Source organism: Xiphophorus hellerii, chromosome 12 (assembly GCF_003331165.1).
Source record: "Xiphophorus hellerii strain 12219 chromosome 12, Xiphophorus_hellerii-4.1, whole genome shotgun sequence".
Taxonomy (NCBI): Eukaryota; Metazoa; Chordata; class Actinopteri; order Cyprinodontiformes; family Poeciliidae; genus Xiphophorus; species Xiphophorus hellerii.
This window is the reverse complement of record NC_045683.1, coordinates 27,852,929-27,876,153: the sequence shown is the minus strand read 5'-3', so window position 1 is coordinate 27,876,153 and position 23,225 is coordinate 27,852,929. Positions and strand designations below refer to the sequence as shown.

Below are 23,225 nucleotides of genomic sequence, written 5' to 3'. Positions count from 1 at the left end.
TCATTGTGTAGGGATGCCTTTATTCAGCAGGGAAGGAAGATGGACAGAGATGGAACTAAATACAATGTAATCCTCAAAAATCTCTATGCAATCTGACTTGAAAAAGTTATTTGCCCCCTTACACGTTTCCTCTGTTTTGATCTTTTTGTCAGACTTAAACGTTTTGGATCATCAAACGAGTTTCATTATTAGAAAAAGATAAATTTTTGGAATAATTTTGGTGGTTCAGACACCTGCCACATCTTTCTCCACTGTTCCTGTTTTAGCCACTTGTTGGCTTAATGTGGTTTGTTGGATCCCCCAAACTTCAAAAATAGCTCTGTAGCTCTTTCCAGATTGGTAGATAAGAATGATTTTCTTTATTTCTTGCCAATTTAAAAAAATAATTTTAGATCAGCCAACAGTAAACGTATGTATCGTCACAGCATTAAGGTTTTGGAAATATCATATGGTATTTATCTAAGTAATGGATGTTTTAAAATGCTGACATTTTCTCAGTTATTTCTTCTTCTTCTTCCTCTTATCATTATTTTTATGCATTCTTTATTCCAAAACCTACTGCATTAAAATTGATACTCTTAAGCAGTATTTTTCGGATGAACGTTTTACTGATGATATCTCCTATGTACATTCATGTATAGTAGAATAAAGTGTTATTTTTCTATCAATACATTTGCCTTCATAGTCTTCAATGTCATTAATCCAGGCCAATATGACGTTCGGCAAAGTGTTGTCTGCAAACTTTCAACGACTGCAGACAACATTCGGCAAAGGGCAAAATGAAACATCAACAGTGAACACTGGCTGGACGTTGGCCAGATGTTGGCTGAACGTTCGCAGACAAGGTCCGTTGGAAAGTTAAAGGTGTTTTATTTTGATGTTCAGCGAACGTTCAAGGTGACAGTGTGGACACAAGTCGATGCTGCACATGAGAGTTTGAAATCTAAATGGTCCAGAGGGATTGTCATTCTCTCCAGCTTGACCACACATGGTACAGCCACACACCGTCTCATGCAAATACAGACCAGTGTCTCTCTTCAGATAAGCGGCAAAAAAAATAAACCCAGTCAGCCATAAGTACGTGCTTCTGAAGCACAGCTTACACAGCACATCCACAATTGAGTTCAGTGTTTATGTGAGAGTCTGATTCAAGCCACCCGCCGCTTTTATTAGCTAAACAGGGAAGACAGAATCTGTCAGACAGAAGCCACAAGGCAAGGTTGACGTGCAGTCTGTCTCCGCTACTCGACCCGTCTGCGTCTTGTCCTCGCAGAAGGCTGGCTGCGGCGTGGACATGACATTCCACGAGAGTTGTGATTTGTGCGCAGCTCCGGCCGAAGCAGTTTCTCCCATCTGCAGCCAGATGTGCTGGCTGCAGATGGGAGAAGCAGTCACGGCAGTGGAAGGCACTTTGATTTATGTGAAGTGACTCAGACTGATAACACCAGAGCCCTGAAGCGGACCCTGTCGGAGGGAAGCCGTCAGCTCGGTGCTGATGATTTCTCGGCTCTGCTGGTGTTCGGCAAATTCTGTCGGAAGCAAAAAGCAGTTTGTTAGGCAGCAGCTTGTAAAACGGATTAGCTTCAAAATTGTGCCAACTTCAAATCAGAGTGGAAATATGTCCTCTCTGGGCTGCTTAGGCTAATGTAGCACTGGGTTTTTAAGATTTAGCTTCAAGATGTATTATCAATACAGTTTCAGAAATGTTCATTTTATATGTTTTTAGTTTAGGACAATTCATTAACAGTAAAATATATTATATAAAAAGGGGTCTACCAAAGTCAGCAGAATTTATTGTCCTGCATAAGTGTTCATATCTATTGAACATTTCCACTAGAGAAGGATTTGTGGTTGGAATTTTATGTAATACCACCTTTTGCTGCTAGTACAGCAAAACGCCAGCAAAACCAGATTCGGTACAATTTGACTCTACCTGCTTCGATCATTCAGGATTTGAAAATTTCCCATTCTCGCTTAAGTCCAGTCAAATGAAGAGAATCTGGGAACATCAAGTTTCACTGTTGGTGCTGATTTATTAATCATACTTACACTTCTGTTTAGTGCTCTCCTTGCTTTCTGTCATCTTCAGATCGTCATTGTGGACAATGATGATGTGGGTGCCAAGGATTTTCGGTAGTGGTCGGTCCTGCAATGACTTTGATTGAGGGGCGTTGCTATCTGTTGACTGTCATGAGATGCTAACAGCTCAATTTTCAGGCAGCAGACAATTTTCCACTGTATCATGTCCTGGACGACATCAGCTGTTGGAAAGCACCACTAATCCACCTCCTTTCCTTTTGTCAATGACATTGTTCTTTAGTTTTGATTTTCTGACTGAAGCCCAACCAGACCAGCTTGTCCACTTGGGGCCCTATTGCTCATCTCAGGGCTGGTTCAGTAGTCAACAACAAATCAATTTGGCAATTAAATTGACATGACGACTGATGTAGGGAAGGAAACTGTATCCGATGCAGCAGACGGTGACTAAGAGGTTGTTTGAGTCCAAATAAAGAGAACAAGACGTGACGCGTCCTGTTTGGATCCAGACATTAAGAGAATGCGAAAGTGATTTGTTTTTGCATGCAAACAGCTCAGGTTTAAACCGACACGATTTGGCACACAAGCACACCCGCACGCACACCCCCACATACACACAAGTATGGCTCCTTTGTTGTGTGCTGTCATCAAACATGAGCTCAGTAAATCTTTGTGCTGCTTCCAGAGGTAATAAGACGGCTTCCTGTGTGGCAGAAGACCTGACTAAATGATTTAGGAGCTGAGGTTGCTGATTGGAATCATTCTCTAGATGACTTTTTTGGGGGATTACAGGAACATAAAGCAAACATTTTACTCGCCTAGAGATAGATACCATGGTCTTCTATGTAAGACCGTTTGCTTCTACAGTAATTCTCCTTTCCAAACAACTGCATCCCAGGGCAAGCCATATGTATTGAATTTAGGCCATTCCTGAGGGTATCCTGTTCTTATCAGGGGTCAGATAAGCTCATTTCACAGGCCCTCACCTCTGCTGGACTACCAAAAAAGAAAATAAAAGAAAAAAGCATCCTCACCTTGACAGAAGCTGGCCTCTTCCTTTATCACTACCTTCTCATCCAAATACGTCAATAGAGGAAACGAACGGTCAATGGGAGTTTTGCAGAGGCAACATTTGTTTCATAAAGAGACCTGCTGATGTCAGGGCAAGGGAAAGAAATGAGACAACCTTGACATTCCCGACTGGGAGTATACAGCATGCAGATTGTGTTGGCACAGCAGACGGGAGGAAAATGCTCTTGGCAGTGTGTGAAACTGTATTCTAAACATCAGGAAGAACCTTCGTTTTGTTTTAGAAAGGTGGCAGAATGGGTGCTGTGGCGGCGCAGGGGTTAAGCACAACCCACCTATGGAGGCCTTGGTCCTGAACGCGGCCGTCGCAGGTTCGATTCCTGGCTTTGATTACCTTTGTCTTCCCCTTTCTCTCATTACCCACTTTTCTGTCAATTCACTATCATATAAACAGTGGTGGGAAGTAACGAAGTACAAGTACTTCGTTACTGTACTTAAGTACAATTTTCATGTATCTGTACTTTACTTAAGTAGATTTAATAATGGGTACTTTCTACTTTTACTCCACTACATTTTACAGTAAGTATCTGTACTTTCTACTTCACTACATTTCTACAAAAGTGTCGCGTTACTCGTTACATCCAAGTCGCAATGCTCTCTTTTTGTCCGTTAAAATATGAAGTTCAGGGACTTTAAGGTGGCGCCGTAAAATCCAAGCAATAACGTGACTTAGTGTCTGTTGTCACCCATCGCCTCCCCCTTTACTAGCACGCGGAGCTCCAGACATGCGCAGTGGTTTCCTCTGAGCGGGAGAAGACGTCTAACTAATCGATAATAGCTGCATAAATCATAAGATATGACGACATGTAAAACCAGCAGCGCTTCGCTTTCACAGACGGTGGGATTTTGTCCAACTTTTAGTGTCACTTGGAAGGAAAGCTTAAAGAAAGGTAAGATCTGTGGACGTGATGCTAGCAAAGCTAGCTGTACTGAGACACATGTTGCATCTGCCATGAAAAAAAGTTGTCACTCATGCGCTGAATTATTGTGTGGATTCAGGAACGATCCGATTCTTCTGGACGGATCTTTACTAAGGTTGATGGGACTGAAGCCTCACTGAGAGCCGTTCTTTGTTCTTGTATACACTGCAATAGCTATATATAGCTATATATATATATATATATATATATATATATATATATATATATATATATATATACACACACACACACACATTTATTTAATTGCCGAATAAGTAAAAGTTGAACGTATGAACACAGAGCATGCTCATTGATTGATTTTGTCTCCTGTCATGGTGGCAAACATGCAGTGGGAGGGAGGATGAGAACAGTCATGGTGCTCCTTCTGCTTGTTGCGCCGTTGGACAGTGTTCATAGTGTTGTTGTAATGTTACAATTACAACTGTAACTGTAACATAGCAATTACAGTTAATTGCTATGTTTCATGGTTTAATGGTGCAGACAGTTGTGGTTTCTGACATGGGCAATATGGGCAACCGCCCAGGGCGTTATTTCAATAGGGATGGCAGGCGACCTCTGCGGATTGTAGCACAGCGATGAAAGCAAAACAGAATGAAATGAGTTGTAATTGATGCTGGTTAAATATATTTCAGCTCTAAGTATTTATATCTAGGTGTTTTTATGGAAATGTGGATCTTTCAGATCAATCTGAGAACCAATTTTGATAGGTGCACTTCATTTTATTGTGTCATGTAGCGCAGGGCGCTGGTCTTGGTCTCGTGTTCAGTGGTCTTGACTACAACTCTGCTACGTGGCTCCTCGATTGCATGTCTTCCCCCCCACACCTTCGTTCCATCCCCTTTCAGTTGGATTTCTTTTTAAATAAATGTCACTAATGAAGTTCATGCTACGTTAGGACAGGAAATAAGATGTTTCCATCCCTGAAATTATGATGCATAGAATCACATATCTAAGTCTAAACTCTTACAGAGAATAAACACAATAAGAACATGTTTAATCTGTGACATTGTTTATTAAAATGGCACATTTATGATGTATTCAAATTAAATACTATCGGCACACTTAATGATATTAGCGATTAGGTTATGTATTCAGCAAGTACTTTTACTTTTAATACTTAAGTATTTTTAAAAGCCAGTACTTTTTTACTTTTACTTAAGTAAAATGTTAATGTGGTACTTTGACTTTTACTTGAGTACATTTTTGCCTGTGTATTTGTACTTTTACTTAAGTACATTTTTTGAGTACTTTCTCCACCACTGCATATAAAGGCCACTAGAGCCAATAAAACATTAAAAAAGGGGCAGAATTATGTAAAATAAATTTGTTTGAGCTTTACATTGAGTGTTATTAACTCATCAAAAACATACCTGGAGTGTTGCTTTGATTTTTTTCCTCATGCATGTTTAAGAAATCCTTGAATCTCCCGTGGCAACCATTCAGCTGTGCAAAATGCTTGGTTGGCCTATGACGGCCTTTGAGATGTTTTCCAAGCTCTCAAGCTCCCCCACTCAGCTCCTTCAGACTAGCCAGCAGCAATTAGCAAACACCTGATGAAACTGCGCCTCTGCTGAGCTCATTATAGGAGCTACTTCTCAGTGAAACACTGATAAAAACGTCGTTAAAGGGTTAATAGAGGAACAATGTTGTGATGACTTCCAGGAGGTGAAGTTTCAAAAATAGCAGGAGTTTTTGAAGAGACACAGGCCCAACGTCAAGTCATATTTAACAGACAGCATTTTTATAAAAACTGAAGGCAGCATAGTTACTTGACTGTGCTACAAAATTATACAAAGTGCTCTCCTTTAAACCCATTGCTTTGATGGATCGCTGTCAAGAGTCCTGATGAGAATCCAGACACTTTAGTCAAAGAGACCTCTTTGCACACTACTTGACTGAAATCTGTAGGTAAATCCAACCGAGCACCTTCTTCTTAGACACAAAGTTCCCAGAAGATCCTGTTTGCCGCTACTGCACTCCATCCACACCCTGCAGGCAGCTCAGGATGACGGCTCCTGAGCCAGATACCGCCAGAGCAACAACAGCGGCCACAACCGCGCCACATTCGTCTCTCAACCAGTAATCCTTGCTCTGGTTTATCCTCTCCCTCACGTTTAACACATGTTTACACAAGGTTTGGGTCAGTTTCTCCACATCCCAATGCCTCAGCTGTGACTTGCGGCGCATTGCGACTAGCAAGTGTGTTTTAACATGTTACCTGAGTTTTGCTCCCCCCCCACCCCTCTGAAGCAGGTCTGCTGGAGCTCAAGAGCTAAAGTGACAAAGACCCCATGAATATCTGACTCACAGACAACTGTCAGCGTTCAATGGGCTGGATTAAGACGGGGCGTAGAGCAGAGCGCACCCTGACATGTTGACATGTTCTGCTAAGTGCATTTCAAGGTAGATTTAACCCGTTTGCTCCATTGTGGAGTAACACAGGACGCACAATTTGCCAATCGGGGGGCCGAGCATTCTTGAGAGAGCGGCTGAACTTTCCTCCCACCGTCTTTCTTGAGCGGGACCGACACCGGCTTGGCGCGCAGGGTGAGTGAGGCTGCCGTGGATCTCGAGGAGGTTCAGGGGTTTCAGAGAGCTCTCTCCTTAACCAAACAAACACGCTGGAATTTTTGCTATTGTTGGTGCCCGGAGCTGAGTGACGGGGCCGCACTGCAGGGCCGGCTGTCAGCGGAGACAACCCGGGGGTCAAAGAGTGACCGTCGACTCTGACGGGGGTTTGCCATCAAAACGTCGCAGATGAACCGCCGCATCAGCTGGGGTGGAAATGTGCAGCATGATGTCCGCCGTCACACACTGTGCAACACAATATATACATTCTTATCATTTAGACTGGGGTGTTTTTGTCCACAGCTGTGAAACGTTTCTTTTTTTTTACTCAATAAAAAACATTTTCTTGATCAAACACAGCATAATTATGTATTTCAGTGAACTGCTCTGGGTTCAGATGGCCTACACGTTTAGCCACATGTATAATCTTATCTTACATAACAAAACGTAGCATCGTATTAAGCGTCATTATGATTTGAGTCATTTTGGCCCAGAGTGTAAATTCAGGTTTTTCTTTTACTCCTTCCTCATCTGAAAGACGAAATTTAGCAAAGCCAAGCAAATAAACTGCACAAGTTTCTGCATATAATAATTGCATATCAATTCACTTATTTGACAATTGGAATTCAAGCTTCACCATTTTTACTCATGTACTTTCATTATATACATATAAGCTTAATACCAGTGTAGCTCTTTTTCAGTTACAGATAAATTGTGTTGATAAAGGAAAAAAATATATAAAAATGCATAAATCTCATGATTAATTTCATTATGTAGTAGAGTTGGAAAATATAATATAATCGATTTCCACTTGTGGTTGTCATTCCTATTTAGCCTGGATAAAATGAACTGTTATTGTGTGAACTTTACCCTGGTTGCCCTCGTGTGTCAGATACCCAAACATATAAAAAGATTTACAAATTAAAACTTCTAAAATAAATCTGTGATCAGTTCAGAATATTTAGCTTCATTTTTAACTACGGTTAAAGGTTTCATACATTTCATGTGTTTTACAGATTGGTTTTACCTGCTCAGGTATTTTCTGTAACCTGCAGAAGTACGAAATAGTGAAGAATCACAATGACTGATTAGGTGTAAATATTTGGAGCAAATTGTTATCAAGGTAACAACAAAAATGTCTCTTTAGCTTAGCATGAAATCTGTGATTGAAGGAAATGAGAATTCTTAGCTTACTCTAAAGGACAAAACATTTTTTTAAGAAATGATAAAAGTCTGGGCATTAAAAACAAAATGGCTGCTTCTGAATAGAAGTAACACTCACACAGTTCCCCCTTTTTTGGACGAAGCAAGATTAGCAGTTAATGCTAACCTAAGCATTACAAATAATTGGCATGCAAGCATCTTTCTCAATATTTGATGGGTATTTTTAAAGTGCCTTTCACTTTGTCTTTCCTTTACAAATGGTTTTGTTTTATTTTTATCATATACTCATGTTGGAACAGCAGCACCTTCAGACTTTGAATCACTTTCTTTATTATCGACACGGCTATCTGAGCGTGTTATCATTTTACATATAAATAACAGATCACAAAGCTTTATTGTAAAATGACATTTCTCTGTTTATTTACAGCTAGTTTGTGGCCAGGTGACATCAGGCCTGCACTCCCCAGGTTCTGGTTTTGAGTGCAGGTCATCATTAGCTGGCCGACCTGAAAGTTGAGCCCTGACCCCCACTCGCACAGCTGAAGATTTGAGGGCAAGTATTTGACCTCAATATCAATACCAAACAGTGACATAGCTCAGTAAAGTTAAAAGAAATAAGTCTTTTTGTGTGCGTTAACGGCTGGAAAGAGCAGTAAATAGGAGAGACGACGGGACCTGGTTAAAGGGGAAGTGAAGGGTAAAAACAAACAGATATTACAGTTTGGCTGATAGTCTCAATGACTTCCTTTGCGCTGCCTCGGGCCCACCTTGGCGGCCCCCTGAAGTGGCTCGTTAAGCACAGGAACATAGACTAAGTAACCCAGGGCACAACTCGGTATTGTGTTGGTTGGTTTGGTCTGCTCCCTGGCCCATGCTGCCCCCCCCCCTCTGTTCATCTCCTCCCCTCCACCCAGGCCCCTGCTGTGCTCTGCTACACCACATGAGCCCTCTGTGCTCCGAGTGATAGAGTCAAGCTGTTCCTGCTGAGCGGAGGTCAGGGTCCTTCAGTCAGCACCTCGGCCCTGAACAGAGCACACAGGAATCCCCCCTCTTTCCCTCCCCAACCGGGGCTGGTACTCGGCTCTCTCTCTCTCTCAAACAAACCTGGTAGCTTTCCTGCTCTCATTTTTTCCTCTCGCCCCCCCCCACATCTCCTGACGGTCTGTCACTCCCTTCATCGGAATCATTAATCAGACGGGGCAGATTAAACTTCAAATAAAAACAAACTCCGACGTACTCGCCGGTTCTTCGAGTTCTGCCCCGTCCTCTTCTCCCCGTCGACTTTAACGAAGCCAAGATGTCCGACGCAGGCGGCAGGATGAACGGTCTTTGGCGGACGCGGGGCTCAGTTAATGCTTTATTGATATAAACAAGTCGCCTTATCTTCAGGGGTGATGACTCTCGAGGGCCAACCTGCCATCCGTGTAAATATACAACCGATAACCCTTATCAGCTTGGCACCAATAAAGTCAGACTACTGGAGGCACGCATCTCTAATGGGGATTAAAGGGATTAAATGTGCAACCTGAATGCACTCGGGTTCATGTTTTATACAGTGACTGCTTCATCCCGTCTTCCACTGTCGGCTCAGAATGCATTACAGAAACAGGAGGGAAACAGCGCCGCCTGTGGGTGAGTTCGGGTAGAACAGCTGAAGTAAAATGAAATGGAGCTGTGTAAGTCTTGGATTTTGCATTCGTGCAGCTTTTTGACAAAGCCTATTAGTATATTTGTCCCTGCCTGTGGATGGAGAACTTTACCCTGGACTGAGGGTAAACTCCTCAGTCCAGGCCTCTGCAGGCTGACTGACAGCAGCCCTGCTGACTATTTGCGTCCATGGGAAATGGAGCGGTGTCGCTGCGGCGACGGCCCTGGGGCCATCCATCAGTGTCACGTTTTGGGGGCTGGGGGGCCGTATGGTATGTGTCACCTCGAAGACTAATGGACAGGAAGTACAGCCGGAGAAACAACAATATTTGCAGAATGTATATTCAGAAGAAAATTCAGGCCCGCTTCTTGTGAATTCTCTGCAAAAATCCTAAATGTGCATTTCCCTCCTGATTGATGAGCCGGGTTATTTAAAAGCAGCTCATTCCACACCAGGGCCCTCTCGCCCTCTCTCTCTTTCTCATTACCTTATGTTCTTTCAAGGCACACATCTATGTGTACAGGTTAATAACAGACCTGGTTAACAAATGGCATTAGCGAACAATGATAACCCGAATTGGTGGTTTGTGACGAGACCTTCCAGTGGAGGAGCTGCAGTAACCAGTCCCGGTAGGTAAAGTGAAACTGGGAAAACCCCTATAAGAGCCCCCCCTTCAAGCCCCCACTACAGGGGCCCCGTGTGCTCGCTGTGTTCAGAAACCGAGGGGCCTAACCTCAGCAGCCGGTGACCGTTGGGTCCAAACCAGAACGCTTTGTGATGTGGATCTTGACCACCTCCTCAGCACAGGTGGGGTGGATTCCTACGGTCTGCAGCAGGTGAGGATACGTGGCTCCACACCTAAGAGGCGGCACACGAATACAGTTATTAATGCCAGATTTTATTCAGAATAAAAGCTGATGAAATCCAACAGATCCGTGACAACAAATAGTCTGAAATGCAGAGAAAGGAGCCGGATTCTACATAGGTTTGATTATTCAGACATTTCAATACATTACATATATTAGTATTAACACCCCAAATTCAAACTTGGTCAAAGTTTGAAAAAATAAAAATAAAAAATTCCATCAGAACAAAATAAAAAAATTAATAATTCTCTTTTATATTATTAGAAAATATGGCAAATCGGGAATATTAATTATTTTCACAAAACAAATCCAGAACCAAATAACTGCCTAATCATCATGTTTCTCAAATAACAATTTATAAAATGTTTATAATGTCAGAATGTGTTTTCTCAGATTATGTTTTTTATTACCAAATAACAGAAAAATAATTATTTAATTAACTTATAAGAAGTTTCATTAATGTATTTTACATTTATAGAATTCTCATAGTGCTATAAATAATAAAATAGTTAATAAAAATATAGACAAAGGCAATAATAAAAGTTCCTTAGTAATAAAAACAAAGGACCTTTAAATACAGCATAAACATTAACATTTAAAACAAGACATCACTTAGAAGGATGTACAATTATTTAGTATTTATGTTTATTACCATGGTAATAAAATAATCATTTTTCATTACAAAGATTTAGATTTAGTCCATAGCTTATCAAAGCTCTTGAATTTAACAATTTCTTTCGCCAATTTTTGTTAGTATATTTAAGTTATTCCCCAAAGGGAAAAAAACGTGTCCTTTGCAATCAACACAACTTTTAATTAACTCAATCATTCAAATTCAAATGTGAGTATATAAATGTAAAAGTTCAGGTCCCAACAGTGAACCTTGTGGGACTCCGACACCACTTTGTTAAACTGTGTGAAATCTTTTTTCTGTTTGCAAAATAACTGTTCATTCCCCTCGAAACAACACCTCTTATTCCAAAAGCCAGTATTTGTTTTATGGTCCATAGTGAACGTTAAACACAAATGTAACCCGGGATTATTCTGAACTTACTGCAAGCTCATAGAGAATCCCTGTATGACCTCTCCAGCATTCGGACCAGTGAGATGCAGACCCAGAATCTTCTGGTCGCCTCCCCTCTCACATATAACCTGAAGATAAAAAGAAAAACAGCAGGATTAGCCCAATGCTAGCTAATGCAGACGCAGTTACTACAAAGAACAATTACATGCTTCTACGGACTCAAGATGTCCAAGTTTGTTGGTCGGTTTCCCAATGTTTTGAATAAATAAACTAACGTGTGGACACATGCGATTAATCAGAAAATTTTAATGCATTAATATTACATAACGCAGATGAACCAAACCACTATTTTGACTTAAAAGCCTCTCTCGTTACCTAGTTCACAGCAGTGCATTACAGACTCGACACAAAGGCAGCGGCAAACGACAGCAAGAGGTGAAAGTTTTCCCAGACAGCAACAAAAGTCGAGCATTTTTCAACTTTCTCGTGTTGCGCACGTCTATGTGCACGAACTCGAAAATCCACATCCACGAATTACAGCGGTCGGTTGGCTGGATGAAGACAAGCGGCTGTCGCCTCATCGCACCAGTTCCACGGGAAATCAATGGAGAGGAACATTTCTAAAACAAAACAAAATCGCTTCCTTTAAACCTTCCCGAATATTAAGTACAGGGAAAATTGAGAATCTTCAGACATGTTTGGGTTGAGATAATCAAACAGTTTTTGAAAATGCGAATAAAGCGACAGCTTTAGATATAGGCTTTATGGGCAGTTGCCCAGGGCGGCATCAGAAAGGTGTGGGGCACCCAAAAAATATTAAATAAAATATATCTCATCTGGTCGCCTGAAAAAGGTTTGCTCGTACTTGCATGTGTGTTGAGTGAAATAAGTTTCCCTTATTTTCGGAGTATGGCTACAAAAAGGTTGGAATGTGGTTATTACAAAGTTAGGCATAGTGATTAATCTGATTACATTTTTTTAAATTGATTGACGGCACTAATATAAACACATTCAGCTGAATTTACATTTACACAACTTGCTTTTACTGTGGTCAGGTCTTTTTATACCAGCTGTTAGTCGTTCAAAACTAAAAAACAGGAAGAAGCGTTCCTCCGCTGTTTTCCTCATGAGTTTAGAAACGAGTACTGTCTCTATATATCTCCAAACATCGGTCCATGAATCAGTTTGCAGTTGCTTTTGTTGAATGGTAAACAAAGTCTGACATGTAATCTGTTTGGTTCAACTCGCTCAATATCAATATATTTAACTCGAGGGATGCAAAGACTGGTAACAGAAACTTTCTTCTCTACGCTATTATTTTCTTTTTTTCATATTTATGCAGAGTTGAAACAATCCTTTTTTTTTTTAGACCTAAAGATCATGAATGAACCCTGAGGATGATGGGATGCCCTTCCGGGGTTACCTTTACGTAACACTGGCTGGCATCGCGCTCTGCGACGGTGAATTCTAGTGGCTTGTAGAAGGCGTGGAAAACCTACAGAGACATAAACATTTCGTTTTCAGTAGCTGACAACAATCGCTTCCACGGAGACTTCACAACATCTAGCCGAGCGTCAAAGAAAAAGAGTTGGGGAGATTTCAGCTGGTGTTGTGTAAACCCATGAGGGTCGCTATGATGAATTTGGTGAAATTTCACAAAACCAAAAGCTGATAGTAAAAAAAAAAAAGAAAGAAACTTAAAGGGATCACGATCACAACTCAAACAAATCAGCATCCAACTGAAAATGAAGATGTGTTGCCATGGAGAAAAAAAAAAAAAAGAAAACAAGCAGCAAAGCTTCAATTGCCAAAATGTAAACAGCCCATTCAGTGTGTCAGTCCTTTCTGAGATGTACAGAGTTTGATTCTGCGAGCGAACGTGCCGACACAAGTTGTGAGGGCCGTGCAGCTGTCGGGTGGGGGGGTGGGCTCCTCCTCAGATCTCGGCGGGCCTGTCGTCACCTCACACACACCTCAATCAGACCTCCTGCCAGCCCGTCACTCAAAGGCAGGGGTCCACGTTTATCGTCAGCCCTCTGCAGGTGTTGCTACCATCTGGCAGGTAAACTCAAGAGCCGCTCGCTAATGTACTGCGTACATGGGTGTGCGTGTGTGTCAGTGTTTGAAAAGCTGTTGTGGGGGGGGCATTGTACTTTCAATGATGATAACTAAATTAAATACAAACATTTATAAAAACAGACTAATCTACTTGTTCGATGATGTTCCCCATTTCTCCAATAATAGTACAGCTGTTTTTAAATGAAATATGCATGGATTTTATTTTACTTTTCTTATATATTAAAATATATACTAGACCAGGGGTCACCAACCTTTTTGAGACTGGGAGCTACTTCACGGGTACAGAGTAACACGAAGGGCTACTTGTTTGATACAGACATAAATTTTCTTGGCTCAGCCATTATAATAAGAGTATATGGACATATGATTGCATGCTGCCTGATCATATTAATGTTAGGGACTACTGACAATAGTTAGCAGTAATAATTTACCATGCAGCTATGGTTAATTGCTATTATGTGATCAGAAATTCTTAGTTCAGAGTTTTCAGTTTGATTCCCTTTTGGAGCTTTTCTGTGTGATTCTAAATTGCCCACAAGTGACTGAAGAGTCTGGATTGGTGCAGCTGTACAGATTTTCCTTTAAATAAAAAAAAGAAACGTTATTGTATTTTTTTATTATCCAACCCTCTTTACTATTAACAAAATTGTGGAGAGAAGAAAAAGTTATTTTGTGCCAAAACATCTTGTATGTAGCGCACATCAGTGTGAGTCTGTGGGGGTCAAAGGGCACGCGAAAGCTTAAATCTGATTGGTCAGTATTCTTTTTCTGTGAGCTAAAAATGATGAGTGGAGTTTGAATCTCCCATAGTTCTAAGATCCCACCTGAACTTTTTACAGTGTGCAGTTCTGGCGAGTCGCCGGTTTATTAGCTTTGTTTGTGGTTTCACAAACTTAAAAGCTGACGGGTCACCAGCTGGCTGACACCAGCAGATGTCGGAAAAAAAACTGTCCGACAGATTGGAAGGTACGTACAAAAGTATCACTGCACCTGACCTGCAAGAGCACAACCACCTCTCCAACGCTCATCATGTGGCGTCGCACAAAAGCCGCACAAACCTAAACCCTTTTTTTCGTTTTACACAAACGATGCTAAATAATAAAGACATGGAAGCGAAGCCGACCCGTGTGATCCACGGAAAGAGGAGGATGTTGATTCCCAGGTTCAGGTGGTGTCAGACGTCCAAAGGAGCAGAAGGTGAAGCAACAATGTTTGCTTAATTTCTACTCTTTTGGGGAACGTTTCGACTAGATTAAATTGTTTAACTCGCAGTCTTAGCGCGACGCTCAGGAAGAGCAGCAGATGTCAGCCGACAGGTGACCCATCAGCTCTCAGTTCGGGAAACATCAAAGAATCTCAGAAACCGACGACCCGCCAGAACCGACACTGTAAAAAGCTTCGCCGGGATCCAAACGACCGCTCTTAGAGCTACGGGAGGTTCAAACTCCTGTCATTCATTTTTATCTTACAGAAAAAGCGCCAAGCCGCAAAATAAACAAAAGCAAACTGACCAATCAGATTTAAGCTTTGGCGTGCCCTTCCCCTCCCCCCACAGACTCAGACGTGCGCTACGTACAAGATGTTTTGACACATAAGATCTTTTTTTTTTCTCCACAATTTTGTGAATTGTAAAGAGGGTTCGATAATAAAACTTTCAGAAATTATTATTTTCTTTTCTTACTTCAAGGAAAATCTTAAGGTAGGCAGAGTGGGTGCAGCCGTACAGCTGCAGGCGCTGCTGCCCTCCGATAAAATCCTGCAGGCGTCTGTGCAGTTCTGAACTTTAACCATAGAAAAAAAACTTTATGCATAAAGCAATTAATTTTAACATTTTTTTGTAATTTGCTTTAAAAAAAAATTCTAATATAAACAAATGTTATTAATTCAATGTAAAAACATTAAATTAAATAATTTCGTTGGCAGTGCTCCCTAATGACAATGGCTATTTTTGGAACTTGCTCTGCGGGCGACTGACAAGGTCCCCTCGGGCGACCGGGGGCCCGCGGGCACCGTGTTGGTGACCCCTGTACTAGACCCTAAAGACTCTATCCATTTCATCCAACAACAGGTAATGCTTCCTGTGGGTTTTTAAGCTGGAATTACATGGTTCTGTTTAGAAGTAGGAGGCCTGAATATTATGTTAATTTGAAGCTTTTTATGATGCATTTTAACTATTTTTTTCCTCCCAAAGTTGAGTGACTGAAGCCAGTGTTCTAACGCAGTTTTTGTTTTGTGACAATTCCCATTTTTTCCAGATTCCACATTCCTTTGTGCCGAATTTAAAACATAGAAATGTAAAAGTTCCCCAATCAAGTAATGGCAAATATTTCAACTGTAGGCAAGCATAAAGATAAGACCCAAAGTATTCATGTCCTGGCTGATGTAATCTTAAATTAGCTTTTAATTTTTGCCAACATGTTTCTTCTGATTGATCTGAATCGAAGTGGACCAGCCAGAGATCCAATGCGAGAATGGGAAGCAAGAAAACAAGAAAGAAGGAGAAAATAAAGAAAAGGAGAGACAGAGAGAGAGAGATGCTGTATGACTATAAAAGATTATTTTTTATTATTCCCATAATTGGAAACATTTTCAGCAGTGCCCTCTTGGACCTCCAGCTGTGCCTGGGTTTTACTCATCTGACTCAAACTGTCAAGGTCAGTAGACATAAAGTTGGGCAGTACTCTTAGGGATGACCAAGGTTCAATAAAATGGAAGTTACTGGGACACCAGTGACACCTGTGTACGGTGAATCAGGGATAACCTGGAATATAAGGATGCATACAAAGAAAGGACCATTAAACCAATAAATCAACTATTTTAAGGTCAACTGGAAGTGGCCGCTGCCCACATGGACGAGTCAATTGCCCTCTGGAGAAAGTCTTAGCATGAGACAAGACAAATACTGACCTGTCAGTCCATAAGGACAAGACAAATTAGTCCTGATTGGCTTTTAAGTAGTTTTATGTCATATGTATGCTGTTTTTGGAGGTTTTACCTTCTGTGTTTTTATGTCTTATATTTTCTACAGCAGTTTGTAGTTTCTGACCTGTAAAATGTGCCACGTAAGTAGAGTTTACTTAACTGTGGTGCCTTCAACTAAGGTGGTAGCATGATGCTAAGCGCCCGTTTTATTGACAGTTGTAGTTGTGGGAATAACAAAGTACTGCCTCCAATTGTTTGTGTCTGTGTTTCAATGGTGAAATGATCCAAACTGGTTCTGGAGAGGATGAAGGGACAATATGTTTTTTAATGGAAGTCGATTTCTATTTAAAATGAATGCTGAAAGGCTGGATCTCACAGCTTGCTAAGGGTGTTTAAACACTTACGAAGGGTGTTCATAAATATATTTCAGACTATTTAATATGGTCTTATTATTAAATAACTCTGGTAAAAAACTAATTTAAAAAATCCATTATTTAACGCTCCAGACCAGGGTGGGATGAGAAGGACTGATCCCACCTCTATCCCGTCTTTTCCACGTCTCCTCTCGGCCTCCTCCTCTGATAGGCCGACGCAGCCGTACTCCAGAGGGGTGAACACTGTGGTGGCCACCTGTCACACACAAACACAATTGGGAACGTTTACACTTTGCCAAAACAACCCCGCTTATTTCTTTCGGAAAATCCCAAGCAGCGCCTAATTACAAAACTGCCAAAACGTCGCATGCAGGTGGAGGCTGCCCATGTTCATTTCAATAACGACAGAAATGCTCCTTTTGCTTAAAATATTTATATGTGAAGATGAATTTTAAGACAAATACTTCAACACACGCAGCTAAAACAAGCCTTTAATCTGTTTTGAACACAGGCGCTGTAATAAAACCTTCATTGCAACTTGCAGACAGACGAGTACGTATACCAAGAGCGACGCAGGACGATGCCGTCGTGGAAACTGCTGGTACATTATGCTATGAATCATCCTAAAGAGAGGCTAGCAGTCAGATGGAGGGGAGGCTCAGATGAGAGACCAACCAAATAACAGCCTCGCACTGGCAGAAAACGATAAACGTAAAAAGCCACAAGCGCTTGAGGTGTGGAAAGATGAAGGCTTTTATTACTGTTAGTGTGAGAAGGCGTGTGTGTGTGTGTGTGTGTCTTACATTGTCGTAGTTCATAAGGTTGGTGCTCTGGCCGGCAAGCCTGTGGGCAAGGAGCTTTCCTGCTTTGATGGCAGTTGGGGTCAGCTCTGGACGACCCTTAAGTAAAGAGAAATGTGAAATTACTCCAATCCATCTGTTATTACATATATTAAACTTTTCATTCAACATATGAATGAAAAGCAACAGCAGAACAATGGATGGTCACAGATGATGGCGGAGAAACGGTTCTCCTGCAAAGTTGTTTCTCCTCTGTTAGCATATTTAGAAATGAGTACATGAGGATGACTGACAGCGCTAAGACCCTCCTCCTGGCTCTGATTGGTTGTTTCTGATGCATTTTTTCAGACGGCAACTCAGGGAGGAGGTGGGGGAGATCGAGCTTTTCACAGATTATCTGCCTCAAACTCTCACGACAATGGTGGCAGTTTTAACAAATATGTAAAAATCACACTATTTATAAAAGTTACACACTGCAGTTTTAATAATGTATACATTAGTAAAGGGTACAACTATCATACATCGAATGTTTTCAAAAGTCAATTAGAAGAATTATTCGGTGCTCAATTTAATAAGTTAATCAGGATTACATTAAAGAATCCTTCATCATCCCAGACTCTGCACTAACCCAACACACCCACAGAAAATGGCTTGTAATACATGATTGACTATAAAAACTACAGTCTCAACAGGTTCAATTTAGTTTGCCAGTCAGAAATGCAACAACGCTAAATAATTTGATTTTGTTAAATTTTAATATCCTCTGTGAGTTTTATTAAGATTTTCTGGACCACAAGTCTAATCAGTCAAAAAATGTGTCAGGAAGAGGGAGGGGGAAAACAAACTAAAGAAAATGTATAGATCGCTTTTTCTTTCTTAGAAATTGTCAAACCTGAGGGGGACTTTGTTCATGCTGAGAACATGATCAGGTGACACTTTGTGTTCAGCTGCCTGATTTTAAACCAACTCACAGGATCGGTTGACCTCGGCTTGGAAATCTACTTGCAGCTTCCGACACTCTGATGTCAGTACTCTGCTGGCCTCGGTAATGTTTACTCCTGGGTTCATGTCCATCAGTACAAATGAACATTTAATGCATCAGTCAAAAAACGTCACAAAGAGAGGAAAAATTTTAAAAAAAACATAAGGAAGGACCAGCCAAACTATGAAAAAAGCGTCTTTTAGTGACAAACGTACAGCACGTCTGTGGTCAGCGGATATTATAGTGTATAATTGCAAAGTTGAAACAAAATGCGGTAGGGTTTCTAAATTATTCCAGCTGAATAATCTGAATACATTTTGTTGTCCGGTGAGTCTTTTGTAGAACCACATTTCGCAGTTCTTTTTCTTGACCAGCTTTGCACATCCAGACACTGGAATATTTTGCCAATAGCTGATCCTCAGTCACACTGGGTCAGTGGATTCTCTGAAAATGATACTGGAATTCTTTCTGCAGAATTTCTCCCACACGTTTACTGAGTTTTCTCATGGTCTGTGACAAAGTCTTCCTTTGATTTTCCTCCTGCCACTCTTTGCACTGGGTGTGTGTCTAATAGTTGTCCTGTGAACAGATTCTCCTATCTGAAGAGTGAATCTCTGAATGGTTTAGGTGAATTTGTGAATTGGTAGTTTTCCCGTTGCCTCATACTATTTCAGTTCTTTAGGTGATTGATTAAACAGAGCTCTGTTAGATGTTCAATGCTTGGGGTATTGATTCATAATATGTTCTGCTTTAACCTTTCTCCCTTCCTTAAGTCCTCATGGAGTAATTTCTTCACTAATGTTCTCCAAAAAACACGTCTAAGACGTTCACAGAACACTGTGCCAATTAAATGATCTCTGAGACAATTGGCTGCATTGGACTTTTATTTTGGGGTGTCAGAGTAAAGGAGAATGGACATACACGCCTCATCTTCAGGTTGGATTTTGAAAAACATGCAAAATTTTTATACCACTTCACAATCATTCATCATTTTTATGTTGCCATATCGGATAAAATCCAAGTAAACTGCGCTGAGCTTCGTGGATGGTGCGTGATAAAATGTGGAAATGTTCCAGGAACATGAAACCGTAGGTTTTAAAACATTTGATCATTAGTAATAAAAAAAAAAAGAACCAAATCATACAACAACATTTGATGCATAAAATGATGTAAACACATAATTTCAGTAACTGCGTATTAAATCAAAGGGGTGAAATTATTTGGAAAATGTTTCCCTGTGTGTGTTTTCCTTTATTGTTTTGGCTGCTTGCCAACAGACAAACGCATAGCCATGGAGACGCACATCCAACTGTGGCGTTCAGGAAACAGTAGGGCTGCAGGGCAGTTTTAAAGACATGACTTCAACTTGTTAAATCAGCAACACATCCTGTTATCAGCAAACATCTCCAGCGATTCCGCACGTATGCGGCGGCGCGCTGCGGCATTCCAATCGCTGTTTGCAAGCCGGTTAGAATGAGTCATCATACTGCATGTAAGGTAACAGAAAAAATATATATATATATACATGTATATATATATATACATGTATATATACTATTCAACCAGTTTTTACCTGAAGAGGGAAAAAATGCCTTTGCTGTTGGGAAAAAGCTGCAAGACAGATTGAAGAGAAGCACTCATCCAAGCTAGCCGTCAATCAAAGGGACTCAGAGAATGCGTGTGTGTGTGGGGGGGGGGGGGGGGGGGGGTGCATGTGTGTGTGTGTGTCATGAGACCTGGGAGGCAGGAAGGAAGCTCACAGTTGGTTGTGGTAGAAAAAACAATGCTGACATGCAGCAGGTTTAACTTGTAATAACACAGTGCCAGCTCCAGAGCTTCTACCACCACATTATTAAAGTTATTCCAGGTGAGGGGGAAAAAAAAGTATTGCGAGTTTCTGCACAAAGTGATAATGAGCTTTGCTCACCCAGCTTTCAGCTCTTTTGTTATTTTTAACCAAAATTCCTTCTGATTTCAGGTCATTTTTTTCCTCACAGTGTGCTAAGATATGGTAAAATTTTGAACATTTAACTGTTTTTGTGCACGCAGAAGGAAGTGAAGTGGCTTTTTCCCAGCTAGTTTTGATTGGTAAAACATATAAAATAAAGCTATCACAGCTAGCCTAAACCATTTCCTCTGCATGTTATTATACAGAAATCTACTCTGCGTCAGCATGAAGCTGGTAAGAAACAGGAAAATTGGTCCTCAGACTGATTAAAATGTAGCCAAAACTAAAGCCTTCAGCAAACAATAAGTCAACATTTGGAAAGATGATCAAGTTTTCAGACTGACTGGACACTAAGTGCTTTAAGAAGTTAAAAGTCTTCGCAGTCTTCATGTTTTCTGATATGGAAACAGCAAACATCCATGTATTTTATGGCAATGTTTAAGGCTGCAGCTAATTATTTTAGTAATCTATAATTCGATCGATTATTCTGATGATTAATCAGATAAAAGAATTGCCACACACTGCAATTTTTTTTATTTAACCACTTAAACCTTTTTTATACAATATAAGAAACACATTAAAAGATGCAAAAAATCCAAATAATCAAATTCCTTTTTAAATAAGAATGTTAACATTTATTGCCTAAATTAAAACAACAGCGCTCCTTTTTTTAAACCTTAAATGTATATACATTATGTACAGTTTTGACTTAATTACTGTTCTGACAGTGTTGCACATCTATAGATTGAAAATACTCTCTACTGTTTTTAGACAAACACATCAGTCAGGTGTGTTTAATGATATTTATTATTATTGACTTTGACACAATAAAACATTCCAATAGCTCAAGCTTTATGTTTAGGAGTGTTGTCCTGCTGAATGGTGAACCTTTGATTTGCAGTCTCGACATTGTCCCATTACCTCTGCATAGTTTTTCTGCTCCTGTTGACAACAAGCATCTTCAAATCATGATGCCGCCACCACCATGTTTCCTAGTGGGGATGGTATGTTCCACTTGAAGTGCCATATTACTTTTTCATTTTTACCTGACACAAATTACTCTCCAAGCAGAAAAGAGATTTTTTTTTTTCCTTCCAGGTTTGCTGCATTCCCTACATGGCAACCTGCCAACAATACTTCTTCTGTTTCATAAATGGCAGATTTATGGAGTGCATGACTATCAGTCATGTTGTCATCAATCACCATGGAGTCCTATGACTTAATTATTTGAAAACAAGTTTCCTTTTCCTTCCACTTTCCAGTTCAGCCGAACTTCTGGCTGGTCTATTACGGAGAATTTCCATAAAATGAAATTGAAGTCTGTGTTTTTAATGTTGCTGCACTAATAATATAGTGAGCCACAACAGTTTTAACTATGAGAGGTATTTCCAGTTTTTTTGATGGGAGTGGCGTGTCGTGGGATCTTGTTGTGTATTTTTTCCGCGTCAAAATTAAAAGCAGTAATTATAGAGTGCTTCTCCTCCTGTTTGTTATCGGCATCATGTCTGCTGCCAGACTGGCGCCTGTCAACGGTGACCTACCTCGCCGATGTCTCCGAAAGCATAGACGTTTGGCACCGAGGTGGATTCGTCTGGGCCTACGACTATTTTCCCCGTCTCTTGGTTGAGTTGCACGGCCAGCTTGTCGAGTCCAAGGGTTTTGGTTTCGGGGGCCCTTCCTGCAGAGGAACCAGCAAAAGTGGAAATATGTCAAGAGCAGAAGGAGGAAAGTGTTAAAAACACAAATTTGTTCTCGGGCTTCTCTTGAGTGTGCGCTCTGATTAAAAAGGTTTTATGTCCATCCATTAAATCTTTGACCAAACTATTGAACGTGTTGGCGATTAGGCTTGCAGATATGCAACAAGAGAAAAATGTGGACCTAACACGATTTTTCTAACGCTGTGAAACATCCCAAGAGATAGTAACGGTGATTAAGCAACATCTGGCCAGCTGAGAAGCAGAAGGAGGGAGGGCCAGCTGGGATCCCAAAGATCCCGCGGACGTCCCGGGGTGCAAATTCTGACACTTTCTGGGCAGATGACTGACGGATGCTGTCGACAGCAGGTCTCCATGGTGATGGAGCTCGGACCATATTCTCCACCCTCCCGAACACAGCTCCTCACAACCTGTCTGGGCAGCATAATAAACAGCCGGGACTTGAGGAACCCATGTAGATGCTATCGGACAGCAAAAATAACAAACCCCCGAGACCCCTCTTCCTGGCTGGAGCCGAGGAATAACGTCGACCCCCACCTCCACTCCCAATCTTCTCAGTCCTGGGCGGGTGAGGGGAGGGCTTCGGGGAACTGTCTGGTTCTCTACAACGTGTGTGGGTGAATGGGACAGAACACACAGAGAGGGGAGAGAGGAGAGAGGGGAAGTCGGCCAGTCAGGACCGATTCCCTAAGGCTGGACTTGTAAATATTTTCCTGTCTTGTAAGAGTAAAACACGGCAATGAATGGCATCCTCTCACTGCACTGGTGTTGGTGATTTGATGTGGATTTAGTGTTTATAGTTCTTTTAAAAAATGTGCTTGTTATTAAAACGCAGTTTTTTAAAGCTTCGATGAGCAACGACAAACAATGTCGTGAGGCAGATTTCTTTTTTAGCGCGTCCTCTCCAACAGTGTGGCAGTCAGAATTGCTGCCTGAGTGCCAAGGAGAACTTTAACAAATCTACTTTCACAAGATGGAAAGGAAACGGAAAGAATGAGATAGGAGTAGAGAAGCGAAAGAAGGACAAAGAGACTAAGATAACACTGTAGAAGTCTGCTAATACACCTG

General features: G+C 41.1%; 1 protein-coding gene and 1 long non-coding RNA gene across 3 annotated transcripts in view; both read right to left on the bottom strand.

The window, feature by feature from the left end:
- LOC116729780 (uncharacterized) lies at positions 1 to 3,497 on the bottom strand. The gene is made up of 2 exons (XR_004341204.1): positions 2,050 to 3,497; positions 1 to 1,529 (listed from the first exon to the last, which is right to left on the bottom strand). It is a non-coding gene; the product is annotated as an uncharacterized LOC116729780 (long non-coding RNA).
- A 4,608-nt stretch (positions 3,498 to 8,105) lies between these two features.
- Positions 8,106 to 23,225, bottom strand: part of txnrd2.2 (thioredoxin reductase 2, tandem duplicate 2) — a 31,242-nt gene continuing 16,122 nt past the window's right edge. For both annotated transcript variants that reach the window (XM_032578555.1, XM_032578556.1), the window contains 6 exons: positions 21,984 to 22,120; positions 17,516 to 17,611; positions 16,876 to 16,968; positions 12,761 to 12,832; positions 11,368 to 11,465; positions 8,106 to 10,305 (listed from right to left, as the gene is read on the bottom strand). In XM_032578555.1, the coding sequence (XP_032434446.1) occupies positions 10,182 to 10,305; positions 11,368 to 11,465; positions 12,761 to 12,832; positions 16,876 to 16,968; positions 17,516 to 17,611; positions 21,984 to 22,120 (620 nt within the window). In that variant the 3' untranslated portion in view covers positions 8,106 to 10,181. The remainder of the gene's footprint in view (positions 10,306 to 11,367; positions 11,466 to 12,760; positions 12,833 to 16,875; positions 16,969 to 17,515; positions 17,612 to 21,983; positions 22,121 to 23,225) is intronic.